Source organism: Gavia stellata, chromosome 2 (genome assembly GCF_030936135.1).
Source record: "Gavia stellata isolate bGavSte3 chromosome 2, bGavSte3.hap2, whole genome shotgun sequence".
In the NCBI taxonomy this organism is placed as follows: domain Eukaryota; kingdom Metazoa; phylum Chordata; class Aves; order Gaviiformes; family Gaviidae; genus Gavia; species Gavia stellata.
The window spans coordinates 29663465-29689534 of NC_082595.1; the positions used below are offsets into that span (position 1 = coordinate 29663465).

The window sequence follows — 26070 nt, forward strand, 5'->3', positions numbered from 1 at the left end:
GGAGATGGGTCTGGTTGAAAAATTTGGAGCTAGAGCTGGATCTGAACTAACTCTTCATGAGTCTCAATATCTGAACAAGTCTGAATGTATGTGGGGAAGTATGGGTGTATGAAAGGCTACAAAAACTTCAGCTCTCATAGCACTTATCTCTGTGAGCCACCTTTACGTTTGTCTTTTATTCTCCTCCTCATAAAAGCTCAGTTCCAAATGTTGGGCTACTTTTGCTTTCCTTCCCTGTGGCTTGACACACTGCCAGTTTCTGATTTCATTTGTTTATTTGTTTATTTATCGCAATTAGTGTTGTCCTTATTCTCTACTGATAGTACTGCACTGATTGTCACTGGGGGAAATATACAGCCCAAATAGATGACAAGATATGCACAGACAGAGGATCAGTTTCTCAGTCCACATAGAAGGCCATAGACCACAGAAGGTCATAGACCATGTGCTGCCTAAAATTTGTGTCAGTGTGACAACAAAGGGATGTTTGGGGTATAAAAGAGGAAAATGCGGTGGGAGTTAGCATGAGAAAAAGCAGGAAGCATGAAGTCTTATTTGAAAGTCTAATACATGGACAATTAAGACTGGCAGCATGGGTAGGTCAGTGTGGAAGTCAATGTCTTGGTATTAGATAAAAGGGTAGGGAAGGATAGGCTAATGGGTCTGGAAAGGGAAAGGGAAAAGAAGCAGCCTGTGTTTGATGTAGCACAGAGGAGGGAGCCAGCAGAGGGACATAAAGGGAGAGGTGGCAAGGTCAAAACAGCAGGCTAAGAAACAGATCTTCACAATGACAAGATATAATTAGGGCAAGATTGCTTTTGTTAAGCCAGGGAAGAGGATGTGGATGTGTTACGATGACAGCCCAGACAATAATTTTAGGTATGTGGGTGGATAGGAATGGGCCTGTTTTGGGGAAATTCTGCAGAGAGAATTTGCAAGACACAGGGTTTGTTCATATTTCACAATGGAGTTTGGTGATAGAAACGTGGAGCTAGCCACTCAACAGGTAGCTTGTGGGCAGTGATAGCTGACATACTATAATAACAGTAGACATAATGTTAGTCAGATTGGGATATAAGAATCAAACTGGGATGCAAGTGTTGAAATTAACACTGAAATGGAACTGGAGAGGACAAACTCCAGGCTCACTGTAAGTGGGTAGTAAGTTCGGAAATTAAAAGGAGGAGAGAGGGAAAGTGATAGCTGGAGGGATGAGCTGAATATCATTGTAAAATGGTAAAGATTAAGACATGCTTGCATTGTGATGTAAAAGAGCCAGAAGAAAGGTTTAGAAGCAATGTAGGGGGGGTATTTTATATGTAACTGAACACATGGAAAGTGGTAAAGCATACGGAAACTGTGTTAGCTACCATGTTTAAAATAATTCCTTTCCACCTTCTTTTTCTAGAATATATCACATACCTAGTCACACCACAGGTCCATTTCTAAGAAGAAGCTTCAGTCAATTTGCAATCGGTAGACTTTCAGAGATAACAAATTTCTAATAAAGTTTGGGGAAAATACATAGCCAGGAAAAGGAGAGACTGTACTCATGTGATTTGGAGAGAATGATCAAGTGGGAGCTCACACTGGAAACTCTCAGTAAGTCTTTCTTCTCCATTAGACGCCTAAGCAACTACGGCTTAGCCAAGGTAACTCCCATATCCATTGGAAACCATGTTGTATCCGTGCTGCTGCGCCGGAAATTTGCTGTCGATTGCTTTCACAGGAACAGAAGGTTCCAGGTCTGCCCTCTCCTATGACCATGTCTTCTAGGAGAGTGGTTTGCCACCATTTTTGATGTGCCAATCTCTAAATTTTTTTCAAGGGAACTGTAATCTTGTATAGTGAATTGACACTTACTGGAAATAAGGTTGTTTTTCTTAGTTACACGTTGGCTGCACTAGTACATTAAACTGCTTGGGAGTTGCTCTCTGGCCCCAGTGCCAGTGGCCTGGACTGAGCATTTTATGTATTACTGCTGCTTGATCTTGCGTTGCAACGTGCATGAAGCACGAAGCGAGTTCCCAAGACACACGATGAAGGAACTTCTCCCCCTCAAGCAGGGCGCTGGCACCCAGGATGTCTCTGTTAGGCTTTCCTGTGCTCAGCCCGCGAGAACACACAAGAGGATCAAGCTTTGCTTAGCAGCCAGGACAACTGGAAACATACAGACGATACACACAGCCGTGCATGTGCGGGCCCGTGGGGGTGCACGGCCCCACCCTACCCCAGAAACCGGAGCTTTCCAGGCGCTCTCTCCCCGGCCCCTGCACGGCAGCCATAACGCTCGCGCGACTTCTCCGACCGACCCACGGGATCTGCCCGGCCCCCCGGCCGTCCCACACCCCACCGGGTGGCGGCGCCGCGCCTGAGGCGTCGGCCTCGCCTCCCGCCGCCGCCGCTCAAGGGCCCAGGCGCCGCCGTTGGCCGCCCGCGGGCCGGCCGGGCCCCGCCCGCCCCCGCCTGCGCAGGCGCGGCGCTCCCCCTCCCTCGCCCCCCGCAGGATGGAGGTGGTGCTGGCCGACGCGCTGCTGGCCCGTGGCGGGGACCCCTGCGCGCTGCTGCGGGCCTTCTGCGCGCCGCTCTCCGCCGAGCGCGCGGAGGCGCTGCGCCTCCTGCTCCAGCGCCTGGCGGCGGGCGGCCTGCCGCCGCCGGGCGAGGCCGAGGCGCTGCGGCGGGCCGCCTGGGAGGTGGCGCTGGAGCGGTGCCGGCCGCTGCTGCGCGGCGGGGAGGGGGCGGCGGCGGCGGGGTGCGGGGAGCGGCTGCGGCTGGCGCGGGCGGCGCGGGGGGCGCTGCGGCACTGCGTGCAGCTGTGCGGGGCGCCGCTGGCGGCGCGCCTGGCGCGCGACGCCCTGGCGGAGCTGGCGGCGGGCGGCGCGGCGGGCGCGGAGGCGGCGGTGGAGGCGCTGGTGGCGGCGGCGCCGCGGCTGGAGGAGCCGGCGCTGGTGGCGCGCTGCGTGGCGGCGGCGCTGGCGCTGGTGCGGGAGGAGGGCGAGGGCGAGGCGGCGGCGGCGCTGGTGGCCGGGCGGCTGCTGCCGGCGCTGGGCGGCAACGGGGCGGCCCTGCGGCGCGTCTGGGAGGGGCTGCTGGGCGCCGGCGGGCCGCCGCGGGCCGGGCGGGCGCTGCTGGCGCTGAGCGCCCTGGCCGACGCGCTGCTGCCGCGGGGCCCGCCGGGGCCGGGGCTGGACGCGCGGCTGTGCCCCCGGTTCTGGCGGGTGGTGCAGGAGGGTCTGACCGAGCGGGACGGGCTGTGCCGGAAGCGGGCCCGCTACCTGCTGAAGCGGGCCCTGGACCTCAGCGGCGGGCAGCGCGCCGAGCTGCGCTGCCCCACGGACGGCGGAGACGGTAGGGCGGGGCGGGGAGCGCAGGGGCGGGGAGCGCAGGGGCGGGGAGCGCAGGGGCGGGGAGCGCAGGGGCGGGGAGCGCAGGGGCGGGGAGCGCAGGGGCGGGGAGCGCAGGGGCGGGGAGCGCAGGGGCGGGGAGCGCAGGGGCGGGGAGCGCAGGGGCGGGGAGCGCAGGGGCGGGGAGCGCGGCTCCACCCGCGCTGGGCGGCGGGGAGAGACCTCTCCTGTTTCTGTTAGAATCCAGCCTGTTCTGGTGGTCTGCGGGGAGGAGTGAGGAACTGCTGCAGTTTTGGGAAACTTACCTTTTGATAATGGAAACTTTGGAAGGAAACCAGGTAGGAGCGCCGTAAAACCTGCGCTTGTCACAATTTCTGTGTCGTGCGTCACTTGCGGCACGTGTACTGTAAATACTTCTGTTGGGTAAAGTATTTCCAGTTTTGGTGATTGAGGGTATCTAAGTAAGCATTAACAGGAATCTTTCTAATTCTAAATGTTTAAAATACAGCATGCGTAATTCGTTTGGAATACACTCAAAACTCTGTCTTTGGAATAATTCTGGTTAAAGCAGTGGATTGAACTAAGAAAGAAAAACCGGGATTGCAGCTTATTGCAAGGCCACGGGTAACCTGTTTCCTCGTGAAAATCAGGCTGTTGCAACTTAATAACCTCTTTTCAGTAGTGGGAGGACTACATCTGTGTAGCAAAGCACTTGTGGCCTTGAATGAGAATTACTGAGTTCGACTCAGCATCCAGTGTACTTGGCAGGAAGATTCCTGTTGACTTCAGACTTCCATAGTTGTGTGGTACTGCAGTGTTAACTATTAGTCATGAGTACCTCTTTGTAGTTATTTTCTTTGTGCATAATTGCCTTGTAACTGAGAGAAATAGTATTTACCAAAATGTTTCATTTTAGAAATTTGTGCTGTTTTATTATACTTTTGATGAATAGAATGGTTGGTTATTAGGAAGTATTGTTCTTAGGATGCAGTAGCATAGAAGTACCAGGTTTTCTTCAGTGCTAACCTATGATTGAGTGTTACATACCAAGTGCCGGGATCAGTTGCGGAGGCGTTGCAGGTTTATTAAAATGCAGTTGTATTGTCAATTATTGTATTAACACTGTTGATAGTAAATTCTTACCCATGACTAAGTGCCAGTTCTTTAGGTTTGAGATAGAAACTGTTTACTTACTTTACATCTGATTTGCATTTCAGATCCATGTCATAAAGCCAGTATTACCAAAACTAAACAGTTTGTATGAGCATGCTATATCAGGGGAAAAAGGTAAGATGTAACTTTTCTGAAACATTTCATAAATATTAGGCAGTTAAGTCACACTTTTTTCTTTACTGTTTTAGTAGCAGCTTTTTGTTATGTTTTGTTTCTCAGCTGTTTTCTGGGTGGTTATTCCAGTTTTTATGGCTCTGCTGTGTGCATAGGTTGCTTGGCAAACATGCACAGGTAGTGCTGCTCTGCTCCGAGATGCAACAAGAAGAAATCCTGGCATGTGCTTATTGCTTACTATGTTATCATGAAATATTTTCTCTGTCAGCAAACCCAACTGAAATGGTCCTTTTTCACTATGTTTTGCTGTACTTAAGCTAATGTGAAAATAAAACAAAGCCAGAGATTCTTGGGGTGAGTCATATAGGCCAAGTTACCAGCACAACTCCCTCATTGGAAGTGGGGGGAGAAGAAATAAACTGAGTGCCGAAGACAGCATGGTGAAGGATGTAATGTCATCTTTTGTAGGGCAAAACAGAACACGTCTAATTAGGTAGTGCAAGATGTTAGAAGTTAAAGTTCAGAGGTTTGCGAAGTGGGAAGACTGTTCATGTGAAAGTGTTGCAGGTGAATATAATGTTGAGATGAGGAGAGTTGCAGGACAAAGGACGTGGGTTTTGCATTTGTTAGTCATTTTAATTTGTAACTACTAAAATTCAGAGGGTAGGTTTTGAAACCCATGCTAATAAATATTTCTTTTTTTCGTATTGTAGATTCAGCAGGGTACTTCTATAAATCTAATAGCTATAATCATCTTTTTGAAATGTCATGTGAATTGACTACGATGTTGTCCAGAATGTCAGTATGTTGGGTGTTAGTATGTAAATGTGTCACTGTCATTTCTGTGTCAGTTTAGAAGAATTTGCTTTTGTAACAGGCTGTTGGTTGTTTCACCCATCATGGCACATGTGCATCTATAAACGAATGTTTGAGAGCGAGAATAAAACATTGACAAAGGAAGGTATTCTTCATTTTCTGGAGCTTTATGAAACAAAGCATCTTCCAAATTCACTTGGTTTTTCAGAGGTAAGGGTGTTACTATTACTTGCCAGAACATACAGATACTCTGATTTGTAATGTATCTTAACGCTAATTGTCTCAGTAGTGTTGGACTTAAACACATTCTATAAAAGTACCCTCTTCTTTACCTGTGCAAGTGATAGCAATATTTGTAAGTGGCATCAAATACATAATTGAAAAATGGCCAGGCTAGAGGGGATGTGTTTTTGAGTGCATTCATTCCCATATTTCAAACTAATGCTCTCTAATTAGTGTTAGCTCCCAATTTATTGAAATTTGTTACCAGAAGTGGCGTTCTCAGGGGAATGATTGATGCTTCAGATTTTTCAGAGCCCCTGAACCTCTACAAAATTATTAATCAATACTAATTGATTGAACAGAGTCTTGGATAAACCTGGTCAACAGACTTCAAGTCTGTGCGTAGTGTCTCCTACTCAAGGATGGACTTTGAAGATCCATTGCTAGATAACCCTGTGAGGAGGCGAATGTCTCTGTAGTATAATCAGTGTATTACTGTAGCCTATTAAAAGCCACACTTCAAAATACTCCATATGTGGGAAGAAATATTCTAAGTTTAAAGTTCTTAATTTTTTAAATTTATTGGTATCGTATGTAGATTGACACCCCAACCAGCCTATGCCTTAGTAAGGAATGATCTATTTTATACTATTATTTCTTCCTTCTCTCCTTTATAGGAGCGTTGTCCTCAGAGGTTAACATTTCTGATTTATACAAATTAAGTCAGCCTCTTGATGACTAACTTGAAATCCAGTCAACCTTAAAACACACCCCAAACCTTCCTCCTTGTGTTGGCCCCTAGTCTTTCTTTTATTTCATGTTTAAATATCTTTTCTCCAGCCATCTCCTGAAAGGATTTCATATTTGCCTGCACCTTTCACAATGCTCTGTGAAATGTACCTAGTGAAAAAATGGCTTTCCTTGTTTATTCTCCTGCTTCCCCTTCTCTTTAGTTTCTGCCTCTTTTTGCTCCTACTAGTTACTACTAGCATGAGTGTGTTCTAATTTCTGACTCTGTCCTTTTAAAGTCTGGTGAAATAATGCTAGTTAGCCTTTATGTAACAGCGCCTTGCAAGTGTACATTTAGTCATTCTTGTTTCCTTTTATCAGTTCATTATTGGACCGTTAATGGATGCCCTCTCAGAAAGTTCTCTCTATAGCAGGTAAGCCACTGATTTTTTTTTTTTTTTTAATGTATCGATTATGGGAAATGTATTCTAATAATACTGGTTAGAGTATGTGGGTAAAATCTTGGATAAAGGAAAACAAAAAAACGGTGTTGCTAAACTCTGACACGTAAAGAGTTTTTCAGGAAAGGTGGGTGGCTGTGAGTAAGATGAAGTGGGTTCAATTTTACCCTAGTAATAGCAACATAGGGATGCCTCAAGGTCCTATTTAACGCCTGGTGTTGAAATATTAATTTGGAAATGAAATGAGATATGATAAATTCATAAGTCGGTGAAGTATTTTTTTTATCTTCTCATTTTCTTACCACAAAGAAAGAAGGGGCTGCTTGAATTGTTGCCACGTCATAACTGATAGAAGTGGTTTTTTGGCAGTACCTGATTATCTTTTGGGAAATTAATACTTTTTCACAGGAGACTATTTGAGGTCGACAGATGACAGTGGCTTCCCTTGATGTAAATATATAAAGAATAGATAAAAGTTTGAGGAGTTGCCAGTTGCTGTACATTCAGTGTACTGATGGCATTCAGTCCTTTGTGATAGTTGCATGGAGAGTATGAATGCGCTTTACGTGCTCAGCATTACTCCAGATGAAATGGCTTGGATGCTTCAGCTAGCAATCTCAAACTCTGTTCAGAACAATGCTCGAGTAGCCTTGACTGGCTGACCTTGTTAGGCAGCTAGAAAAGTTGACACTAGCTATTTATGCACTTTTAGGGAGGGGAATGTGACTATCACTCACCAAACTGGTGGTAAGTTTGGATTTGGTGGCTCTGGATAGCTGGATAAAGCATAGTCAAAAATAGGTTGTTTCATCTAAACATGACGGGACAAATGTGAGCTCTTTGGGCTCCTGCAGCTGTTACGTGTTTCTCATCTCAGCTGGCTGCAGTATGATTTGCATGGGCATGTGCTGATAGGAAGTCAGAAGTTGAAGCAGGTGCTGAGTGTTTTGGTGTGGATGTTAGAGCTCTGTTGGGTTGATGCTTCATAATCATCTCTCTTAGCTTCTGTATTTCTGGTGAAACATGTTGGCATATGTAGAGGAGGGTGCACGTTTTGAGTATACCAAGAATATACAAAGTTGTTGCAGTTAATGTCAAGCTATATGAGAGAAAACTAAAATCTTGTGACTGTCTGATACTAATCCTTCATAGCCAGGATCCTGAGACTTCTGGTAGGATGCAGGTTGTCTCTGTGGGTCTCATGGAGTGTTTCTTGGTGTCTTTAGTTAAAACCTTCTGTGCTGGTCAGCAGTTTTGTTTATACTGACTTTATAACCTGTTCCAGGGAGAAATCCTTGCTCCCTAGCACACTTGTGTAGGTACTTTGTCTCTGCTGTTCTTCAGATCAGACTGGTCGCATCCCCACTGCCTGCCACTGATACTGTCCTGTGGGCCTTGGCAACCCGCTCCCAGAGGCCTGTGGCATTCTGTGGGTGCGGGTACGGGGCTGAACTGGCAATGCTGTTTCCTACTGTGGGCTCAATGTAAGATGCTCTCAGTCCTGAGTATCTTGACTTGAGGCTGCACTTGAATGCCAGAGTGTGCTGCCGCCATGTCCTTGTAGGTGGCCAGGGAGAGTCATGCTGCTGTGACCGTCCCCATCTTCTGTGTGTTTTCTGGGTGCTGTTGGAATACTGGGCTAAGTGGAGGACGCAAGCTTATGCACTCCATCTCTGTGACCTGTTGGAGCAGTCTCTGCAGTGATTTAACCACTGAACTGCACTTTGTTTTTGTTTAGGGGCAATCCCACTTGTAGCTGTTAATATGCCAGTTGTGTATTTCATGTTTTAAAACCCAACAGGACACCAGGTCAGTTAATAGGAGCCTGTCCTCCTTTGGGAACGAGGCTACAGAAGTTTTTGGCTACTTATCTCATGCTTCTGCCAGAGGAAGAAAAAGGTATGTTTCACTTTCACAGTTATCTTCTTTTAAATAAAGAAACCAAATAAAAACTACGGACCCATTTTCCAAATCTCATGTAAAAATATTTACCACTATTTTTCTACATTACTTCAGAGAAAAAAGGAGTGGTTCTCCTTGTGGCAGTGGAGTTTCCAGACAAGAGAGAGGTCTTCAGAGGCTTTGAGGGATGCTGCAGTATTAAGCTACAAAATTGTTTTAGGGGCAAACTGAAGCAGACTGACTTTTTTTATTAAAAAAAACAAACTCCTAAGCTCAGAAGGTGAACAGTATTTGCAGATTCTTTTTTCTTTATTTGTCAGCGTAGATAATAACTGTGCTGTGCAAAATCTTTAGAACTATTCTTTTGTTTGTTTTTGGGGGGGGCTTTGGGGGGTCTTGGTGTAGGTTTTTTTGTTTGGGTTTGTTTTGGTTTTTTTAACCTATCTGCCAGACTTTTTTTAGTCACAACCTGTGTAGTTAGGCATTCAAAAGAGCCAGTCCAAGTGCTGAGGCAGAAGCTGAAAAAGGATACTTTTCTTGTGGGGTTGGATGGGGGAAGATTTCTGAGATTGTTCCAAATTTTGATGTTAGCGTAGGCTGAAAAGAAGGAGCAACCTTCGACAGACCAGAATTTAATATCTGGTCTAATTGGATTAAATAAGGGTAGAACCATCTCTGTTCAGTACCCTGTATCTACAGGTACATATTCTGGTAGGAAACACCTTATATGTTTGTAATGCCATAGATGCCTTGTTTCTCTGCCCTGTCCCAAGGCATATATTTTGTCACAAAATGGAGGGTCTGTGATTAGCAGCCCTGAGACTGGGTGACCTGCTTCTACAAATTGTAGCTGTGGTGTCTTGTTGAGGCTTGCTTTGGCCAGGCCAGCATCCATTAAAGTGGTTGAATGCCATCTACTTTGGTCTGCCATCACACGGGCTGAGTAGCAGCTTAAAAAAGGCATTGTCTAGTCCTCGAAATGATCAGAGTTAAAATTCCATTACTGAATATGGTGATTAGTGCAGATCACCAAAGCCAAAATTAGGCTTATTTCTGGTTATCGCCTTGTCATATTACCTTACTGACAGAATTCTTTGGAATGTACTTTTTTCATTGAAATTATTAGGAAATTATTCTGTTGTCTTTCATTTAATTTTCAGAAATTATCATAACGCTGTCCTGCTGGGGTCTGTGTCATTTAAATCTGTCGAAGAACAAGAAATGACTCTGGATTGTTTGTTTTGTTTACTTTTAAGGTAGTTTCCTGTTAAAATTTATTCAGAAGATGACAAGTAGGCATTGGTGTGCTGTTCCCATTTTGTTTCTTTCTATGGCTCTGGCATGTATCCCTGCGTGTAAAGTACTGGGGATTGAAGGGCTTCATGCTTTAAGGTAAAATGTACACTGCATTGTGTTTTTACAGACATCTTGTTCAGCACATTTCTTTATATCTGGAGAGCCAGAATTTAATTGATGTTTGTTACTTCTGGGAGGATGTGATGGTTGTGCATGGGCATGGAAGGTTCTCTCTCCCTTATGTCTAATTCAGAGAGGAAAGCAATTTAAGGACCCATGTATTTATATATCTGTGCAACTTAAGGATGAGTTTTTTGCATTTCAGTCCTTTGTCGTCGCTTCTTTTTTGGCATCATTTTTTCCCTGGTCTTCCATACTTCCTAACTGATAAATATCATATTTCCTAACTGATACATATGAAACTTCTTCCTTTACTTCTAATTACATTAAAACCTTGCTTAATGGCAGTTGAGGCTAGATCAGGGGGCAGCCCACAAAACTGAAAACTGAAAGACTTGTAAATAAAAGGCTAGGCACAAGTTCTTGGCATATGTATTGTCCTTAATCACACTGATGTTTCCTAAGTATCTGCTTTCACTTCCTAGAGCCACTAAAAATCAGTAATTATCCCAGTTTAATCAGATTTGAGCTTTGAAGTAAAATCTTACTGGTGGCTGAAGGAATATTGGATAAAAGTAATGTACAAAAAAAAAGGGGCAAAAAAAGAAAGTCAGACACACATCTGCTGATAAAAGGGCATTGAAGGTTTCTTTCAGTCTTGTGCTATAGTGAGAATTTGATGGCAACCATTTTATTTCTATATTTGTTACAGATAGAAATGCAAATATTAAATTATCAGTTTGAACTGATGTGATCATGGGGATTGTTCCTTTAGTTTTGGTTTTGTTTTGCTCCCCCCTCCCCCCCCCCCATGCTTTTTAGCTTGTCAGGTATATGCTTATCCAAGTTTTAATATCAGTTTTTGAAAGTACATATAGCAGTAGTCTTGGTTCTGGATTGTATGCTGTCTGATCAGGCAGTGATTGTGTTATACTTAGATCACATTTAACAAACATATTCTACTAATACATTGAAAATGGTTAATAATTAGCAAATACAAGAAAATGTTTAAAATTCCTAAGTGTGTGTTTTCTGCGCAGAAAAGTGTGGGTTTTTTCCTCTTTGCAGAGATGTCCTCCAGTGTACTATGATTACACATCAGATTTTGTTGCGTGGAGCTGCTCAGTGCTATCTTCTTCAGACAGCTATGCATTTGACAGATGTCGTGAGTTTGGTTTTGTTTTTTTATTTTCTGGTGTAATAGAAATACACTAACACTTTTACAGGGTAAACAATATTCAAAAAATCGCTAAATACAATGTGGAACAACTGATTTTGCTGGATTTGCAATTTTTTTAGCAACTAAAAAAAATTGTGCTGTGTAAGTATGGGTATGCTTCTGTTAACTTGTGGTTTTCATAAGATGTATTTTTTTTCATAACCTCTTACTAGTTGATGTTTTCATGTAGGGTTTTCATGCAGTAGATACGGAATAGTATCCTATTACGATATCCACTGTATAAACTCAGGTTTTAACAGATAGGTATTTCAGAAAAGTCCATTTAGTTTCTAAGAAAATAAAAGTATTCATGATACCAGAATGCTAAAACTACCATTAATGTTGAAATAGCAAGACCTTAATTATTCAGTAGTCAAAGTATTAATATTTTGGTTGTCTTATCTAGAAAGCAGGCACGTTGTAAGTAGACTGTCATCCATGTTGTGTGTTATGGCTATAAACTTGTCTGAGCAGAATTTCCTTTTGGAAATACAGAAATAGTACTTATCAGTGACTCTTACTCATTTATGCACATTCATTTAAAAGGTGTCATCAGTGAATAGCACTATTCTTCTAGACATTCATTAACTTTCAGATAGATTTTAATACTAGGGAAAATTAAATTATGGTCCTTGGTAAAGATAAGTTGGTTCCAAAGAGGCAAAAATGAGTCTGTGCCATGGAAAGGAAAAATCAGTTTCTTTTTTTTGAAACTTTGCCAGATGACAGCAAACTTCTTGAGTGGTTATATAGATGTTATCTGTTGTATATTATGTTGGTAACTATTGTATCTTGATTAATTTCTTCAGGAGAAAGTGTCCCTCCCAGAAGTTGCAAGCTTTCTTCTGTCCCTTAGACCAGAGGAGTCCCTAAGGAGAGATACTGTGTTATGGATAGAGGTGAGAACTGAAGCTGGTTTTGTGTTCATCAGAAATTTTTTAATACCTATACAGACACATGATTTATTATTGCTAATTTAATACTTAACTAGTTAGCTACTTTTGTATTGCTGCATTCTGGAATCTCTGGATGTGGAGTCCTGATGGATTTATGTTTCACTTGAAAGCTGTGATTTCAGTGCTATAGAGGCGTTAATGTTAACCCTAAACAAATTGTTCAGCAGACTCAAAATGGAAGAATTCTAAGGTGGTTGAAGGTAAGGTGGGTGGGAAGAAAAATATGACTCTTTCTTCATGCAGAAATTCTCAATTGTGCAGAAAAAGCTCTTTCTTGAGGCAGAGGGTTTTTTGAACTGCTTCAGAGCCTGTATGCCCAGTTCATTGTGTTTCCTAGAGTTCATCTTAGTATTGCAGCTGTTGGGTGTAACCATATTGAAATGCAAATCAGAATCAGGTCTTACTCAGACTTTTGGTCCCTGAATACTGGTCCTTTAAGAGACTTCTGTGTGTTTGTCACAGTCCTAGTCTTCTGCATCCTTTGCCAAGGTTGTAGGAACTAAAATCACCGTTGGTAAGCCTGTACTAGTATCTGTAATCTCTCCCATCAGGGATCCATGCTCATTCCTCTGCATGGTTGCTAACTTCATGGAGAGAGTCTGAAGCAGGGCATCTTATGGAATCAGCAGAGCCACAACTTGAGCTTCCCTCTCTACTTTTAATAAGGATACCAGGTGGATGTAACATCCTCAGCTGAAGCTGCTCTTGCTTGTTGGATTCTACAGACAGTTACTTCTGTATATGATACATACTCTCTTATTGGCTACTTCCTTCTCATTTCTCCTCAACTCTGTTGTAAAATTTCATTTGATGGAAAAAACCACTACTTCGTAAGTTTGTTCTGTCTTTAGAGGGATAATCTGCTAGTATGGTGCATGTTTCTCCTTTTTGTCCTGAAATTACTGTTCAAGATAATGTGGATCCTGAGACTCTCTGAATGGGCCAGTATATGGGCCAAAAAAATTGTGTAAGAGCTGCCTCTGATTTGCATGTTGTTTGGTTGAGCCCAGCGCTGGCAGGAAATAACAGGGTAATCTCAAAGGGAGAAGTGTGCCTACCATGTAGAATGAGATTGTAAATTTTAAATTTCCAGCGGATATATGTTTTATGTCTTTGCAAGATGCAAAATGCTACGAAAAAGCCTTAAAGAAGAAATCGTTTTATATATAGGATACACTGGAGCCAACTGATAACATAACCATAACTTTGGTTAGTTGTACAGCAGTATACTGATAAATGACTTTTTGCATAGTGTCCTCTTGCTCTGTATGCTGTTGATTTTTGGCATAAAAGTTAAAAAAAAAAATGCAGCTCTTAACTAGATAACACTTGGCTGTAGGAAGCCCCTTTTGACATAAGGGGAATTTTACCAGTCTTGCTTATTTTTAAGAGCTGGGTTTTTTCTTATATTGGTACAAGTAATCTCTTTTTGGGTGCTCTGAATTACTCTCTGGAAGAACCTTTTGCTATATTAATTAGAGGGGAATAGTCTGCTAAGCCTCAAGGCAGCTGCAGTTGATACTTCTCACAGTGTGGATTTAACAGTGCTTTAGTGAACTGTTATATTGGTAATGTCTGTACAGAACTGGCAGTTATGGTTAAATAGTAACATACTGGTTTTAATTTAGCTTTGCAGTTGGTTACGAGTGAATGACAGATGCTTCAGAAAGTCGATAACCTCTGATTTTGAACATCAAGAGACATCATCATTATGTCAATATGTACGCAGTCTTGTGGAAGAGTATCTTAAGACGCCAGCGTCTGAAAGTAAGTCAAATGTTTATTAATATAGAAAGATTTTTGAAGATAATTTCAACAAAAAATTACAAAGATTTTAGAAGAGCTGGTTGGTTTTTTATATTTTACCTATTCAAATTCTGCCTAATTAGTGGTATAGATGATTCTGAAGTTTGAACTTTATTTTCTAATTCCAGTTTTCTTTCATAAAATGCAGTCCTTCAGTATTAATTGAAGTTAAGCCTTAATATTCGATTTTAATGCTGCACTGATGCTTGTCCATTGGATTTCTTTTGTAACTTTTTTTAGTGGTACCTGAAAATACAGGAGTATGAGGGCAGAGGAGAAAGCACAGGGGCATGTAAATAGATACAGGTTCTGTGGCCTTTATTAGCAGAGGTTTGTAAAATGATGGAGTATATTTATGGAGAGAGATGCTGTATAGTTACGCAGTTCGGCAGCTCATTACACACCTTCCTGCGCAGTGATGTTCTTTTGATCTTGGACCGCTTGCAGCGGATGAGCTGCCACATGTTATAACCAAAGAAGGTTCTTTATCTACATACTGATACGGCATACAAATTCTGAAGGGACTTCTTTGTTCACTGCTACATTTTAAATGACTATAACTTCAGTGCAGAATTTTCTTTCAGATATATTGAAAGGAATGGCAAATTGACTTCTTGAATACTTTAGATTTGTGTAGAACTCATTTATTTGCTACTTAAGTACTGCAATCATAGCAAATTTTATGTAGTTTTATAATGTCAAAAGTCAAACACTTCTAAAATATTATACCTATAGGAGATATAAAAGCTAGGTCAGAATTTGCTAATGTTAAATAGCTTCAGAAGCTTCCTGCAGCCCGGGAAACTTCACTTGATTGTCTTATGGTTAGAAAAGTTTCAAGCAAATTTTGTCCATTGATATTCCAAAGTAAATGCTTTGCTAAAAATTTTGGCAGATCTTCTCTCCTTCCTGAAATGTTTGTTTAGTCCCTAGTCTATATTATCTGTAATTCCATGGCAAACATCTGTGTTTCACTTACAAAAAGTTATGTTTGTAATTTCCTGGTTTGATTTGAATCTTAGCTTATAAGCAGCTCTGTGGAGGAAAAAAAAAATCAACCATGTCCAGCTGCTTTGACCTCCAAAGTGTGGTTTGCTTTCTAAATTCCTAAAGCCAAAAGCATACCAGTCAAAAAACCCTACAACCAGCTTATGTAGTACTATTTAAGAAACAATTGTATAAGTATGATGATGTGGTCCTGCATAGAAGATTGGTGAAAAGAGAAACTTCAGTTAGTTTTTTGTTTTCTTTTGACAGAATAGTTTTAGTTCTTCATACAACTTTTAGCTGGTCAAAATCACAGCTGATGTTTCTGACTAAGCATAGTGGAATTATGTTCTTGGTTAACTTCATTTGAATATGCTAATGTATTTTTAAAAGCAATAGAAAAGCCTATTGGGAGCTGTTACATAATATATGCTACTACCTAATACAACACATTGCCTAAAATTGACTTCAGCCAATGAGATTAGCCTGTTTGAGGTGTAGAGGAACAGCAATTGTGTTTGAGTTTAGTTTGTATCTAGATAAAAGAATGCAAAAAATTAGTAGTAATATTCTTGTTAGCATTAATTGGTTTTTATACTACAAATTTATTTTAATAAGTCATAAAGATGGAAGGTTTAAAAATTAATATGAAGGTACTTTTTAAATACCATGGAAAACTTAAAATATCTTTAATCAGGAGAAAATTGCTTTATGCCTGACTGGTTTGAAGCTAAGCTTGTTGCAACAGTGGTTCTGTTGGCTGCAGACGTGGAGCAGATGAGGAATAAATACAGGTAAGTATGAAATATCTTATTTTACATTTCTCTCTTTTTCAACCCCCCTACTTCTGAAGGACCCGGTAGAAGCCTGATCAAGTCAGGAAGTTGTCCATTTTTCTCTGTAGACTTTTGGTCAGTCTGATCATTCCTTAGACCTTGTCCAACTCTTCCTGCAAATATACTGGGTAACATTTCTAAAGATACTTAAGTGACTTGGAAACGTGTCCTATTTATTTCCATAAGTGACTTCAGCACTTAAGGCAGTTACTCAGAAGAAGACTTTGTTTTTAATTTTTGTTTTTGTGTAGTGGAAAAAGCAACATAGAATGGATTGAACTAGAGGCTTTCTTGAACCCTCTTCTGGATGTCTTGATGAAACTTGGCAGTAATGCTTACATACCAACACTGAAAACAGATAAAAGCCTACAGCTTCTCTTGAAGTTATTGCAGACCCGTTCCTTAAAATGTTCCAATACACAAGATGGTTAGTGATATCTTCAGTATACTGTGTCTTATATTAATTGTAGTCTAACTAAAACTAAGGTACTTAATGTTTTAAGGCTATATTGTGAAATTATTACTAGCCTAGAAGTGGTAAATGTAAAAGTTGACAATCTGGCTTATCTGTTACGAAATTGAGCTGCGGGTCCAATCCTGCAGGGCTTTTCTGAAGGTGTCCCAAGGACTGGGAATTGAGAATGTGGAAGCCCCCTGAGAAAGCAGTTGTTACCCATTAGTAGTAGATAAGCAGTTGGTCACACTCTCCAAATTTTAACTGTATTGCAAGTATTTATAGGCGTATTCTTTTGCCAACGTATGGATTCCGTAAATTATTTAGGCACTTGAAAAAGAAGTTAGTACAGAAACTTGAGCCTAACCTGCTTAGTTGCCCCAGGTTCAGCCAGAGCCTTCCCTGAGAGCATAAAGTGATCCTGCTAGACATACTGTTTTCTGAGTTGACTGGTAGATACTTTTGTCTCAACTAATGCTGTTTAGACTGCAAAAGACAGGATGCCTCTGATTATTTCACAGTATTAGCTATGATTTCAGTAGGCATGCTTAACTGACTTGCATCAATTTGACCTTAGTTAAAAAGCAAGGCACTTAAGAGGTGTGCCCACTTAAGCACAAGCCTGATGATCTGACTGTCTGGAGTTTTGGCCTCCCACAGATTGAGCATTTTGACTTCTAGGCCTTTCAGGAGAGTCTGAACAAAAGCTACGGAGTCCTCACTACTTTTGTTACAACTTGGTCAATTTGTAACCAGAATAGATCTATAATTTTTCCTGAGAGCAAGTGAAAAATTGCATTATTTTCATGAATTACGATGCTCAAGTGGAACAAGAGGGACCTTGGCATTTGGTTTCTGCTTCCCCAGATTGTTTTGGGATTTTTTTCAGTATTTTTATAACACGAAATACAAGAGTAGTTTTGGAGCAGGAGCCACAGATCTAGGGTCAGGTTCTGCATCCAGGTTTCATAAAGATGTCTAAATGCAGCCCTGAAGTAAATGCTTAACCTAATTTTAAAAAGTGTTTCATACAATTACCCCCTCTTGAATTTTAGCTGTTTGACTGAAATACTGAGCACTAATTATGCAGACTGTCGAAGTTCATATTGTGTGGTGGTCTCTGACTGCTGGAGTGGATTCCTTCACGTGAAACTAAACTGAAAGATGTGCCCCAACTGCCAGTGTGGATTCAGTCTACAGCATCAGGCTAGGGAAAGCCTGCAGCAGAACCCTCCAAAACACATGCGAGCGCATGTTAAGTTTTTAGTATCAATCATTTAACTCTGTAAATAATTGCCTTACATGCCACTGTGCTTGCTAATGTAGATGTATAATCAATTGCTCCTGCCTTGAGAATTTTGATACCTGGCTTAACATGTTACATTCTGCTAACAGAGTTCTTGAGGCATGGCAAGGCTGAGCATCGCAGTGTCTCCGTTCTTTTGAACACCCCCATAGGTACTCCAGTACAGCTCATCATCAGTAGAGTCTTTAAAGAGGCTTTTGGAGTTGAACTTGTAGTATTATGTCTTTTTGTATTAAGTTAAACAAGGATTACTTTTCTCATACAATTTTCTACCATGTTTTTGTGCTTCTTCCTCCTGCACAGGAGAGCCAAGTAATAAATCTTGTTTCCGCAGCTGGAATTGACTGTGCTGAGGGGCGGGAAGAGTAATGCTGTAAAATACAGGCGTTTTCTTTCAGTGTTGATTAAACAGGAGGTGAAAAGTCCTGTCTGTCAAACTGAAAATGATAAAACGGGAGGGAAGAAGAAAGGAATTAAAGCTTGTAAAAACAAAAATAGTAATAATTGGGAAGTGTTTTATTTAAGAATACTTTAATGGGGATAGACATGTCTGCAATGCATGCTGAAAGCAGCAGCATTTTTCTACAGGTTTTGCTGTCTGTACTGTTGTTAGACTTCACTACTTTAAACAGTAAGTTTTTGCTTACTTTTTTATAGTATTACAGAGCCACTGTAATGCTAGTAGTGAATTGGATTGTACTGTCTTACATGTTTATCTGAAGAATTTCTGAATTTTAGTTGCAGAGGATGTTTTAGTGATTTGAGACTTATGATGAAATGTGATAAAATGACATAGTTAAACTGTTTGTTCTAAACAAATTAAGCATTAGAAATGCAGTCCAGTGAGCCATTTTAATAGAGAATATTGAAAGTAAGTACAATATAGATCTGGAACTTCTGGAAATATGTCCCTTTTATATTTCTACCTTTTGAAGGTCTTTCATTTCATGTAGTGAAATTATTATGAAATGGAACTCGGGTCAACTCCAGAAATAAAACAGCAGATAAAACCTCTGGGTTATTCTCCTAAATACTGAAACTAAAGACTGATATTTTTAGAACAAGAGGGTCACGCAGAGTATTTTAACTCCCGTTTTCATACTGGCACGTTATTTCTTTGGCTTTCAGCTAGCCCTTACCCTTGAAGCACAGATTGAAGTGTGCTTGTGGTTAAATATGTTTTACCAGGGTGACGTACTTCCCTTGTGTAATAATCTTGTGTCTTCTCATTTGTGAAATGCTATGCACATGTGGTATACTTTGTGGCCTAGCCTATTCTTAGAGAAAGTACTGCATTTTGTGTTACAATCTTGTGTTTTCGTTTACAATGTTAAGCCAGGAAGCTACTTGACTGAAATCTTGTAAGATTACTCTATATCCAAAGCTTGAATTATTTCTAAACAGCAAAAAGAACCCCAACCAAAAACCAGTTTTCACTTCTGTACATGCTAGAAATGGACAACTGCATTTTTCTCACATACAATAATTGCTGGATATGGAAACTTTTGTTCTTTATTAAAAAGTAAGTTCATTAATAAGCTGTTTGTGCAGAGGGTTGAGAATAGGATGAAAGTGTGCATTAAAAGTTGGAAAACTATGCTTTGGTCTTCTGGTTTTGTGTGGTTTTTGATTCACCAATTCATGATAGATTTCAGGAAAGAATATAATCTGGTTTGATTCTTCCAGCTTACACGGCTAAAGAGTACAGAGCTATTTTAAGGTATTCTTAGGTATTTTGAATACTTATTACTGTATAACTTTGACTCTATAACTAAAATAAATTTGCATGATATAATAAATTTATTAAGGAAAGTGTATTTCTGTATGTTAATACATGTTTGGGTTTTTTTCTTCACATAGATGGGGTATTGTTTTTTATCTGGAAGTCTCTAATGACACCTGTGGAGAGTATTCTTGAATTTGTTCTCCGACGGCTTACTACAAATGAGTTAAGCACTGTAAGTAATTATTATGAGACATACTTTTGGTGTGGTTTTGCTTGTTAATTTGATTTACTAGTGTTCCTAGTTTTCATATCAAATCTTTAAACACCTTTGCATAGAAACACTTCCTTTAACTTTTTTGAATGGGCACAGTAAGAATACAGCAAAAAAAAAAGTGTCTTGACAAGTAGTGTTTAGTGTCTGTAGTCCATATTCCTTGTTTCTTCTCAAATCTGAAGAAGTCATATGGTAAGAAATCATGAGTATCGTATCATACTGTATCGTACCTACTAGTATGATTGTGGACATAAGATGTTTGGAGACTTTTAGTACTCAGCCTGGTTAATAACCTTACTGACTATCTTCCATTGTTTGCTCTTTGCTGTGGCCAGTGTTTAAGTTTATACCCCAAAGAAACCTGTGAGTTTTGAAGCAAAATGACTCGATGGTAGAGGAGTTTGACTTCTTTAACAATACCCTGTTGAATGTATCAAAGAACTGCACTGCTTTTTAGAGAGAGGAGGTACATGTGTTCTTCTCTAAAGAGTGTTCAAGTCATATGTAAATAAAAAGTCACAAGACATGTAAAGCAAAACATCTAGAGATGTTTCCAGCTGGAGAAAGAGGAATTAGAATGTAATGTTGATGAGGAGAATTGTGTTATTTTTTGGAAGAAAACAGATTTGAGAAAGAGAGATTGGTGGAAGTTAAAAAGGAGGCTGATTCTCAAAACCCAAAAGCTCAACGAAATGCGAAGTAGGAGCTTTAAAAGCAAGGTAAAAATAGATTAGGAGTTTCAAGAGAAGGATATGGAGTAAAAGAAAATGAAAAGTTGTAAGGTACTTACAATTCTTTTTATTGTGACCTTTAATTGTGTTGCCTTTAATTTTATATTATAAAAGGCAGAAAACCGAAATAGAGATTTAAAGGGAAGACAGCAGTCTAAAGATTGTTAATTTAGTAGACTGTATTTGGATAGACTATTGGGAAGAAGGGAGAAGACCAGAAAGATTGGAAAGGAAGAGGCAACTGTGATGAGGAGATAGACAAAATGTAAAGGGGTATTTTTAGAATTATTTAGCGAAGAGTGAGTTTAGAAAAGAAAACCAGTTTAGGCTTCATGGAGAAAGTTATATGGACAAGTGTGCAGAAATGATAATGAACAGCAGTCAAATTTGCTACTTGTGTTTGGGAGAGTGAAAAAAGACTGTAAGTTGGAGGGGAAGGGCAAGCGTGCGTTTCTGCAAGGGTGGAAACTTGGAGAGGAGCATGGGGCTCTGGGGTACTTCCTCAGAAACAGTATGGAAAGTACAAATTGAAGGGGAAATGCAAAGAAGGAAAATAAATCCCCAAAATGTGAGTGTGATGGAAGATCAATGTGAAAAGTGGTCCTGTGTTAAAGTGAAAGTTAGGCTTGAATCAGGAAAACAGCTTCTAAAGGTATGTGAAAATTCAAAGGTGTATTTTCCCTCAAAACTAAAGAAGGAAAAGTTCTTTCTTCATGTGCTTCCTTGAGTACATGGCTTTATAAAGGAGTGTTTTTTATGATACGTGGAGAAAGGTTGCAAATACAAGAGAATAAAAAGCCATAAGCCAAGCAAGATACAGCCATGAGATAAAATGTAGTTGGGGAAGAAGTGCAAGGTGCACTGTTGAGTCTGTACAGGGTGCAGTGCTGTGCTGTGATCTGATAACTGAGTTGGCTTTGAACACCACTTCTGATACTCAGGCTAGATCACCTGTTTTTACATGGCATTCCTTTGGGCCCAGGAAGGCAAGTGAAGTAAACTTACCAACTAAAAGTAGCGAAGATTTCTTTCAGAATTTCACACTGTCTCTTCTAAGGCATACTCCAGAGCCCTAAAACTAAAAGAATCTGTAAGATGAAAAGATTTTTAAAATAAACAGCACCCCACCACCCCCCCCAAAGTAAAGAAAAGGTTGTTCAACTGCAATGACTGTTGTTGTTTTCCTTCTGCTATCACTGTTTCTATTAGTTTTCTTTCTTTTCAGTTTAAGTTTCCTCCTCTTAATGCTTCAGTTTACCTTTGTTTCTTCATTTTTAGGTTGGTGATCTGGATCGTTGTGATCTATACTTAGCTTTAATTTCAGAGATAGTGAATTTGTGCTTGAAAGTCAGCTGGAAGAAAGTACCATCTATCAAGAATTTCATTTTGTCCCTAACAAATGCCTCTATTCGTAATCTTCAGGAGAGAAATTGTGAAGAGGTAATTTAACTTGGTTTACAACAGTAAATTATTAATTTAAAATAAACTAGTAAATATTAATTAAAATAAATATTCTATTTGTAATGCTTATATATAGTCTAATATATAAATAATTATATAAACATCTTATAAAGACAGTGTACAAATATTGTATTTATAATATGCTTTATTATACATATAAATAAAAAAGCTTGTATATATATTCCCTAACATATGTCTTTAGTTGGCAGTGTAATGTTAATGTAAAATATTTGTAGCTAAGATGTTTAGAACTTCTGTTTTCTTATATTACATTTTTAGAAGTCTATATAGCTGAAGTTAAACTTCAGTTCTAATAATGGACTATGTGTACTCCAAAGCTTTTTTCTCAGATATGAACCAATCTTACCGAGGAAGTTACTGTTAAATGAAAATGCCTTTTTTTATTAATGATATGTTGTATTTCCAAGCTGGAACATACAGAGAAAAAGAATTTCCAGGACCGAGCATGGCTTTGGCTTTTTCATATAGTTATGTTCATTGTCCCATAGTTGTATATATAAGGCTAGTATATCCAAAATAGATATATTGTCAAAGGGTAAAGAAACAACAATTCCTATAAAAGGAGGAGATTTAAATTAAGATGTGTTGGGCAGTATAATCTTTTGTATTTTCTGGGTTGAATTATTGATCAAGAACAGTTAATAACACGTTAAAGTTAGTAAGTATTTGATTTGCTAGGTTTACTTTTCTAAGGAAACAAAGAGCAAGACTTAATTTTTTTTTTCTTTTGGTTATATGAATTAGTACTTATTCCAGTAGTTTCAAAGAAAACATTTTATGGTTCAAACTTAGAGTTCACTGGGGGTCTCTACCAACTTCTTTTGAATTCAGTCAAATTACATTGTCATGATGATTTCTTCAGTTGCACATACAGTGCATGTTCTGTTTCAGGAGAAAAAAAAAATCGCTGAGTAATTACAGATGAGAAAAATCTCTTCTGTGCTCTAGACAGCTGAAAGTAACGTGAAGATATTTAAATAACACTGAGCTTTTAATACTGTTAGGGAACTATAGGCTTTATGGCTTTTTTACTGAGACTTTTTATTTCATGCCTCTTTGAATATATGTGTTTATCGCACAAAATAATCATAGTAGGTGTTGTGACCTTTTAGTCTTTTGGAGCACTTAACATGTGGTATTCTGAATTTCAGCTGTCTTGTTGCATTGGGTTTTTGACTACGTGGAGCCACATCTTTTCTTCTAATTGCTATCCAGCAATATATATAAACTGCTACGTGGCAAGATAGAAGTATTCCATCGTAGTCGAGCTAGGTGCCTGCACTTAATGAATAAGTAACTGTAATTTGCAAGATTATACTTTTTTCAATTCTTGCAACTTGTGATTGATTGCACTGACCCAGCCAAGGAAAGTTGTGTTATGCGTAGGTTAAGAAAATAAGGAAGTAGAAGAATGCAGAGTTGCTACCTTAAGATGTCTGATGTGATACAAATGGGAGGATTATCAAATGTATCAGTAGATTGTTTGTATCATATTAGAAGAAATTGGTGCATGTTTGTTCATGTATGGGGTTTTTTTTTTAATTAGGAGCCGAAGCTTAAAGAACAAATTAAAAAAGTAGTTAGCATGGCTTCACTTACAGCAGTTTGTGAGATAATGGATCGGCAACCTGAAGTGCACCTTGAATCTCTGCCTTCTGTGGATGCTCTGAAGAGATTTATTTCCTTTTCTCAATTTAATGAAGTATTAAAGAAGCCATCTTATGTTGAAGAAAAAAGTAGGTACGTCTGTGCTTACAGCTTCAGTAATTCTCCAGAATAAATTTGGTTAGAAATTGATTAAGATGGTAGCTTTTTTTGTTCTTTCCTTTGATAACTTTTTACCAAGATAAAAATGACGAATTCTGAACACTAACTATTCACTCAGTTGCTCTTTTGTCTTTACGTTCAGGTTTTCGACCGTTAAAGCCACCATAATTGATCAGACCAAAGGTTCTTTTGCTCAGTCCTCTGTGCTATGAAGCCAGAACTAGCTTTGAACATTGTTTATCCTTATGCCAGCTTAAGTATATATACACTGCACAAAGCCATAGCATGTACTCAAGAGAGTTTACATGGAAATTATTTACTGTTGGGGAACCAAAGCCCAGGATAAGCCTGAGGGCCAAAACCCAAATACTTGGGTGACAAAAAAAGATGGCGAAAGTTAAGTTTCCACTGAATATTTTCCCAGATGTTCATGACTAGTGAGACTGCCTGAGCCCAGAACTGATTTTTCTGTGTTTAAAGAACTTTATTTGTAGATTTCTCTTCCATGTACTTGTCCAGTTTCCCCTTGAACCTCCGTAAATTCTGGCATTGCGAAGAAGTGTAGTGAGTTTGTACAGTTAAGAAGTTCCTGGTGGAGTAGGAATGTGCAGGATAAATTAATACAATATATATTTAAGAATAATATTCTTCTTACAGCTTACGTGAAGAAACAACATCTCAAGGATGGGGGAAAATTGTTGCACGCTATGTTCGTGACCAGTGGATTTGCCTTCGTTTCATTTTAAATTCACTTCCAACACTGGCTCAAGAGTATGAAGAAACTTCAGAAATGTCATTATCTACAGTTGAAAGGTCAAGAAAAATTCTACAGTCTGCATTAGAAGCCCTAACTATTCTTCCTTCAGACCAAGTTCTACCTGTGTTTGACTGCATGAAAGCCCTTGTTCCCAAGGTAAAAGATAAAACTGCATGATATTAATAGTTTTGGGGGTGTTTTTTGTCAAATGTAACACTTCTTTCTTCTCCTTGTTTTCAGCTTCTGGACTCATCGGAGTCTCTCTGCATAGAAGCATTTGATTTGGCTTGGAAAATTATGTCCTCTTTGAGCAACACACAGCTAATATTTTGGTCCAATCTAAAAGCTTTTGTTCAGTTCATCTTTGATACGGAGGTTCTAGCTGTTGCTGCAAGTGCAAAGGGTCAAGCATATGCCAGAATAAAAGAGGTCAGTTTAAGAATTCTTTTTTGGAAAGTGAACATAAATTTTATCTGGATCTAAAAATGTATTTTACTTTTTATCTTCCCTTCGGCTATTGTGAATGTTTTATTTCCAAAAAGGTTCTAATTTGAGAGTGTTAAGACAAATGATCTGAGAATTAGATTGAGGATAAACAAATATATTGTTTGTTCTTGTAACACAGAAAATGAAAAGTACTATTTCTGTGATTTTTCAGACTGTTAAGTGTCTTCCGCATTCAGCAAAACAGGTTTTTTGGTCTTTATTTTATTTTTACATTGTGCACTTCTTGAATATTTTGTTCAGGATTGGCCACCTGAACTGTAACAAACTATTAATATTCTGGAAAAATTACGCCTTTTTCTAATAGTTTAGTCTTTATGAAAATACTTCCCTAAATGAAAAGTTAGAATTTTTCAGAACTTTAATAGATGTTATTGAATAAAGCCAACTTTAACTGCTTCTTCAAAGGCTTTTTTTTTCTTGAGGGTCTAGGTGTAGAAGTCATAAAAATCAGTTGCCTTAGAGTTCAATTTAATACTGCGTAGTAGAGCTGCCTCCATAGTTAAGCAAAAATATTTTACTCTTTGTTTTGCAAGATGTAGGCAGCTTCCTGTACTCCAAAAGTTCTTGCATATGTCATGGTGTTCTTTTTTCACTTTGAGTCACTAAAACGGTATTCAGTACTGGGATGTTGGTTCGTCTTGGCTTTATACACTGGAAAGTTGTTCACTATTTCCTTTCTAAATAATTTTTCTTGGATATTTTGCTTTTTTCCCCTCTGAGCATCAATTTAAATGTTTGCGCAGAACAGTCCACAAGGACTGCAAGACCAGAGCAGTAACACATTATAAATGAGTTACCAGCATGTACATACGCTTAGACTATGCTTAGACTTAATGTCTCATGCGCTGCTTTGCATTTAGCACAGAAATCACACTAAGAGCGGTTGCAGTTTTGCTTTGAAGTCGCCGTAAGAGGTTCTGTCCTGCTGTCACACTCCTAACTGTAAATAATAGCAAACGTCTCCGCTCTGTTTTCAGCCCAGACACTCCAAAATGATTTTTAAAAAAAAAAACAGAAAAATGGACACTTCCTAGCAATTTAAAATTGCTGTGGTATCTCCATATTAGCCTTAAGTAGCTTAGAAT

At 39.6% G+C, this 26070-nt stretch overlaps 1 protein-coding gene across 1 annotated transcript in view; it reads left to right on the plus strand.

Annotated features, from left to right (window-relative positions):
• Positions 1 to 2507: 2507 nt before the first annotated feature.
• Positions 2508 to 26070, plus strand: part of TARBP1 (TAR (HIV-1) RNA binding protein 1) — a 39601-nt gene continuing 16038 nt past the window's right edge. Inside the window, exons 1-19 of the mRNA XM_059835084.1 lie at positions 2508 to 3348; positions 3585 to 3682; positions 4562 to 4631; positions 5509 to 5657; positions 6780 to 6832; positions 8661 to 8758; positions 10018 to 10153; positions 11246 to 11342; positions 12206 to 12295; positions 13981 to 14119; positions 14196 to 14198; positions 15843 to 15939; positions 16233 to 16408; positions 19602 to 19699; positions 21751 to 21912; positions 23501 to 23717; positions 24216 to 24228; positions 24379 to 24634; positions 24719 to 24907. Coding sequence (XP_059691067.1) covers positions 2508 to 3348; positions 3585 to 3682; positions 4562 to 4631; positions 5509 to 5657; positions 6780 to 6832; positions 8661 to 8758; positions 10018 to 10153; positions 11246 to 11342; positions 12206 to 12295; positions 13981 to 14119; positions 14196 to 14198; positions 15843 to 15939; positions 16233 to 16408; positions 19602 to 19699; positions 21751 to 21912; positions 23501 to 23717; positions 24216 to 24228; positions 24379 to 24634; positions 24719 to 24907 — 2982 coding nt within the window. The remainder of the gene's footprint in view (positions 3349 to 3584; positions 3683 to 4561; positions 4632 to 5508; positions 5658 to 6779; positions 6833 to 8660; positions 8759 to 10017; positions 10154 to 11245; positions 11343 to 12205; positions 12296 to 13980; positions 14120 to 14195; positions 14199 to 15842; positions 15940 to 16232; positions 16409 to 19601; positions 19700 to 21750; positions 21913 to 23500; positions 23718 to 24215; positions 24229 to 24378; positions 24635 to 24718; positions 24908 to 26070) is intronic.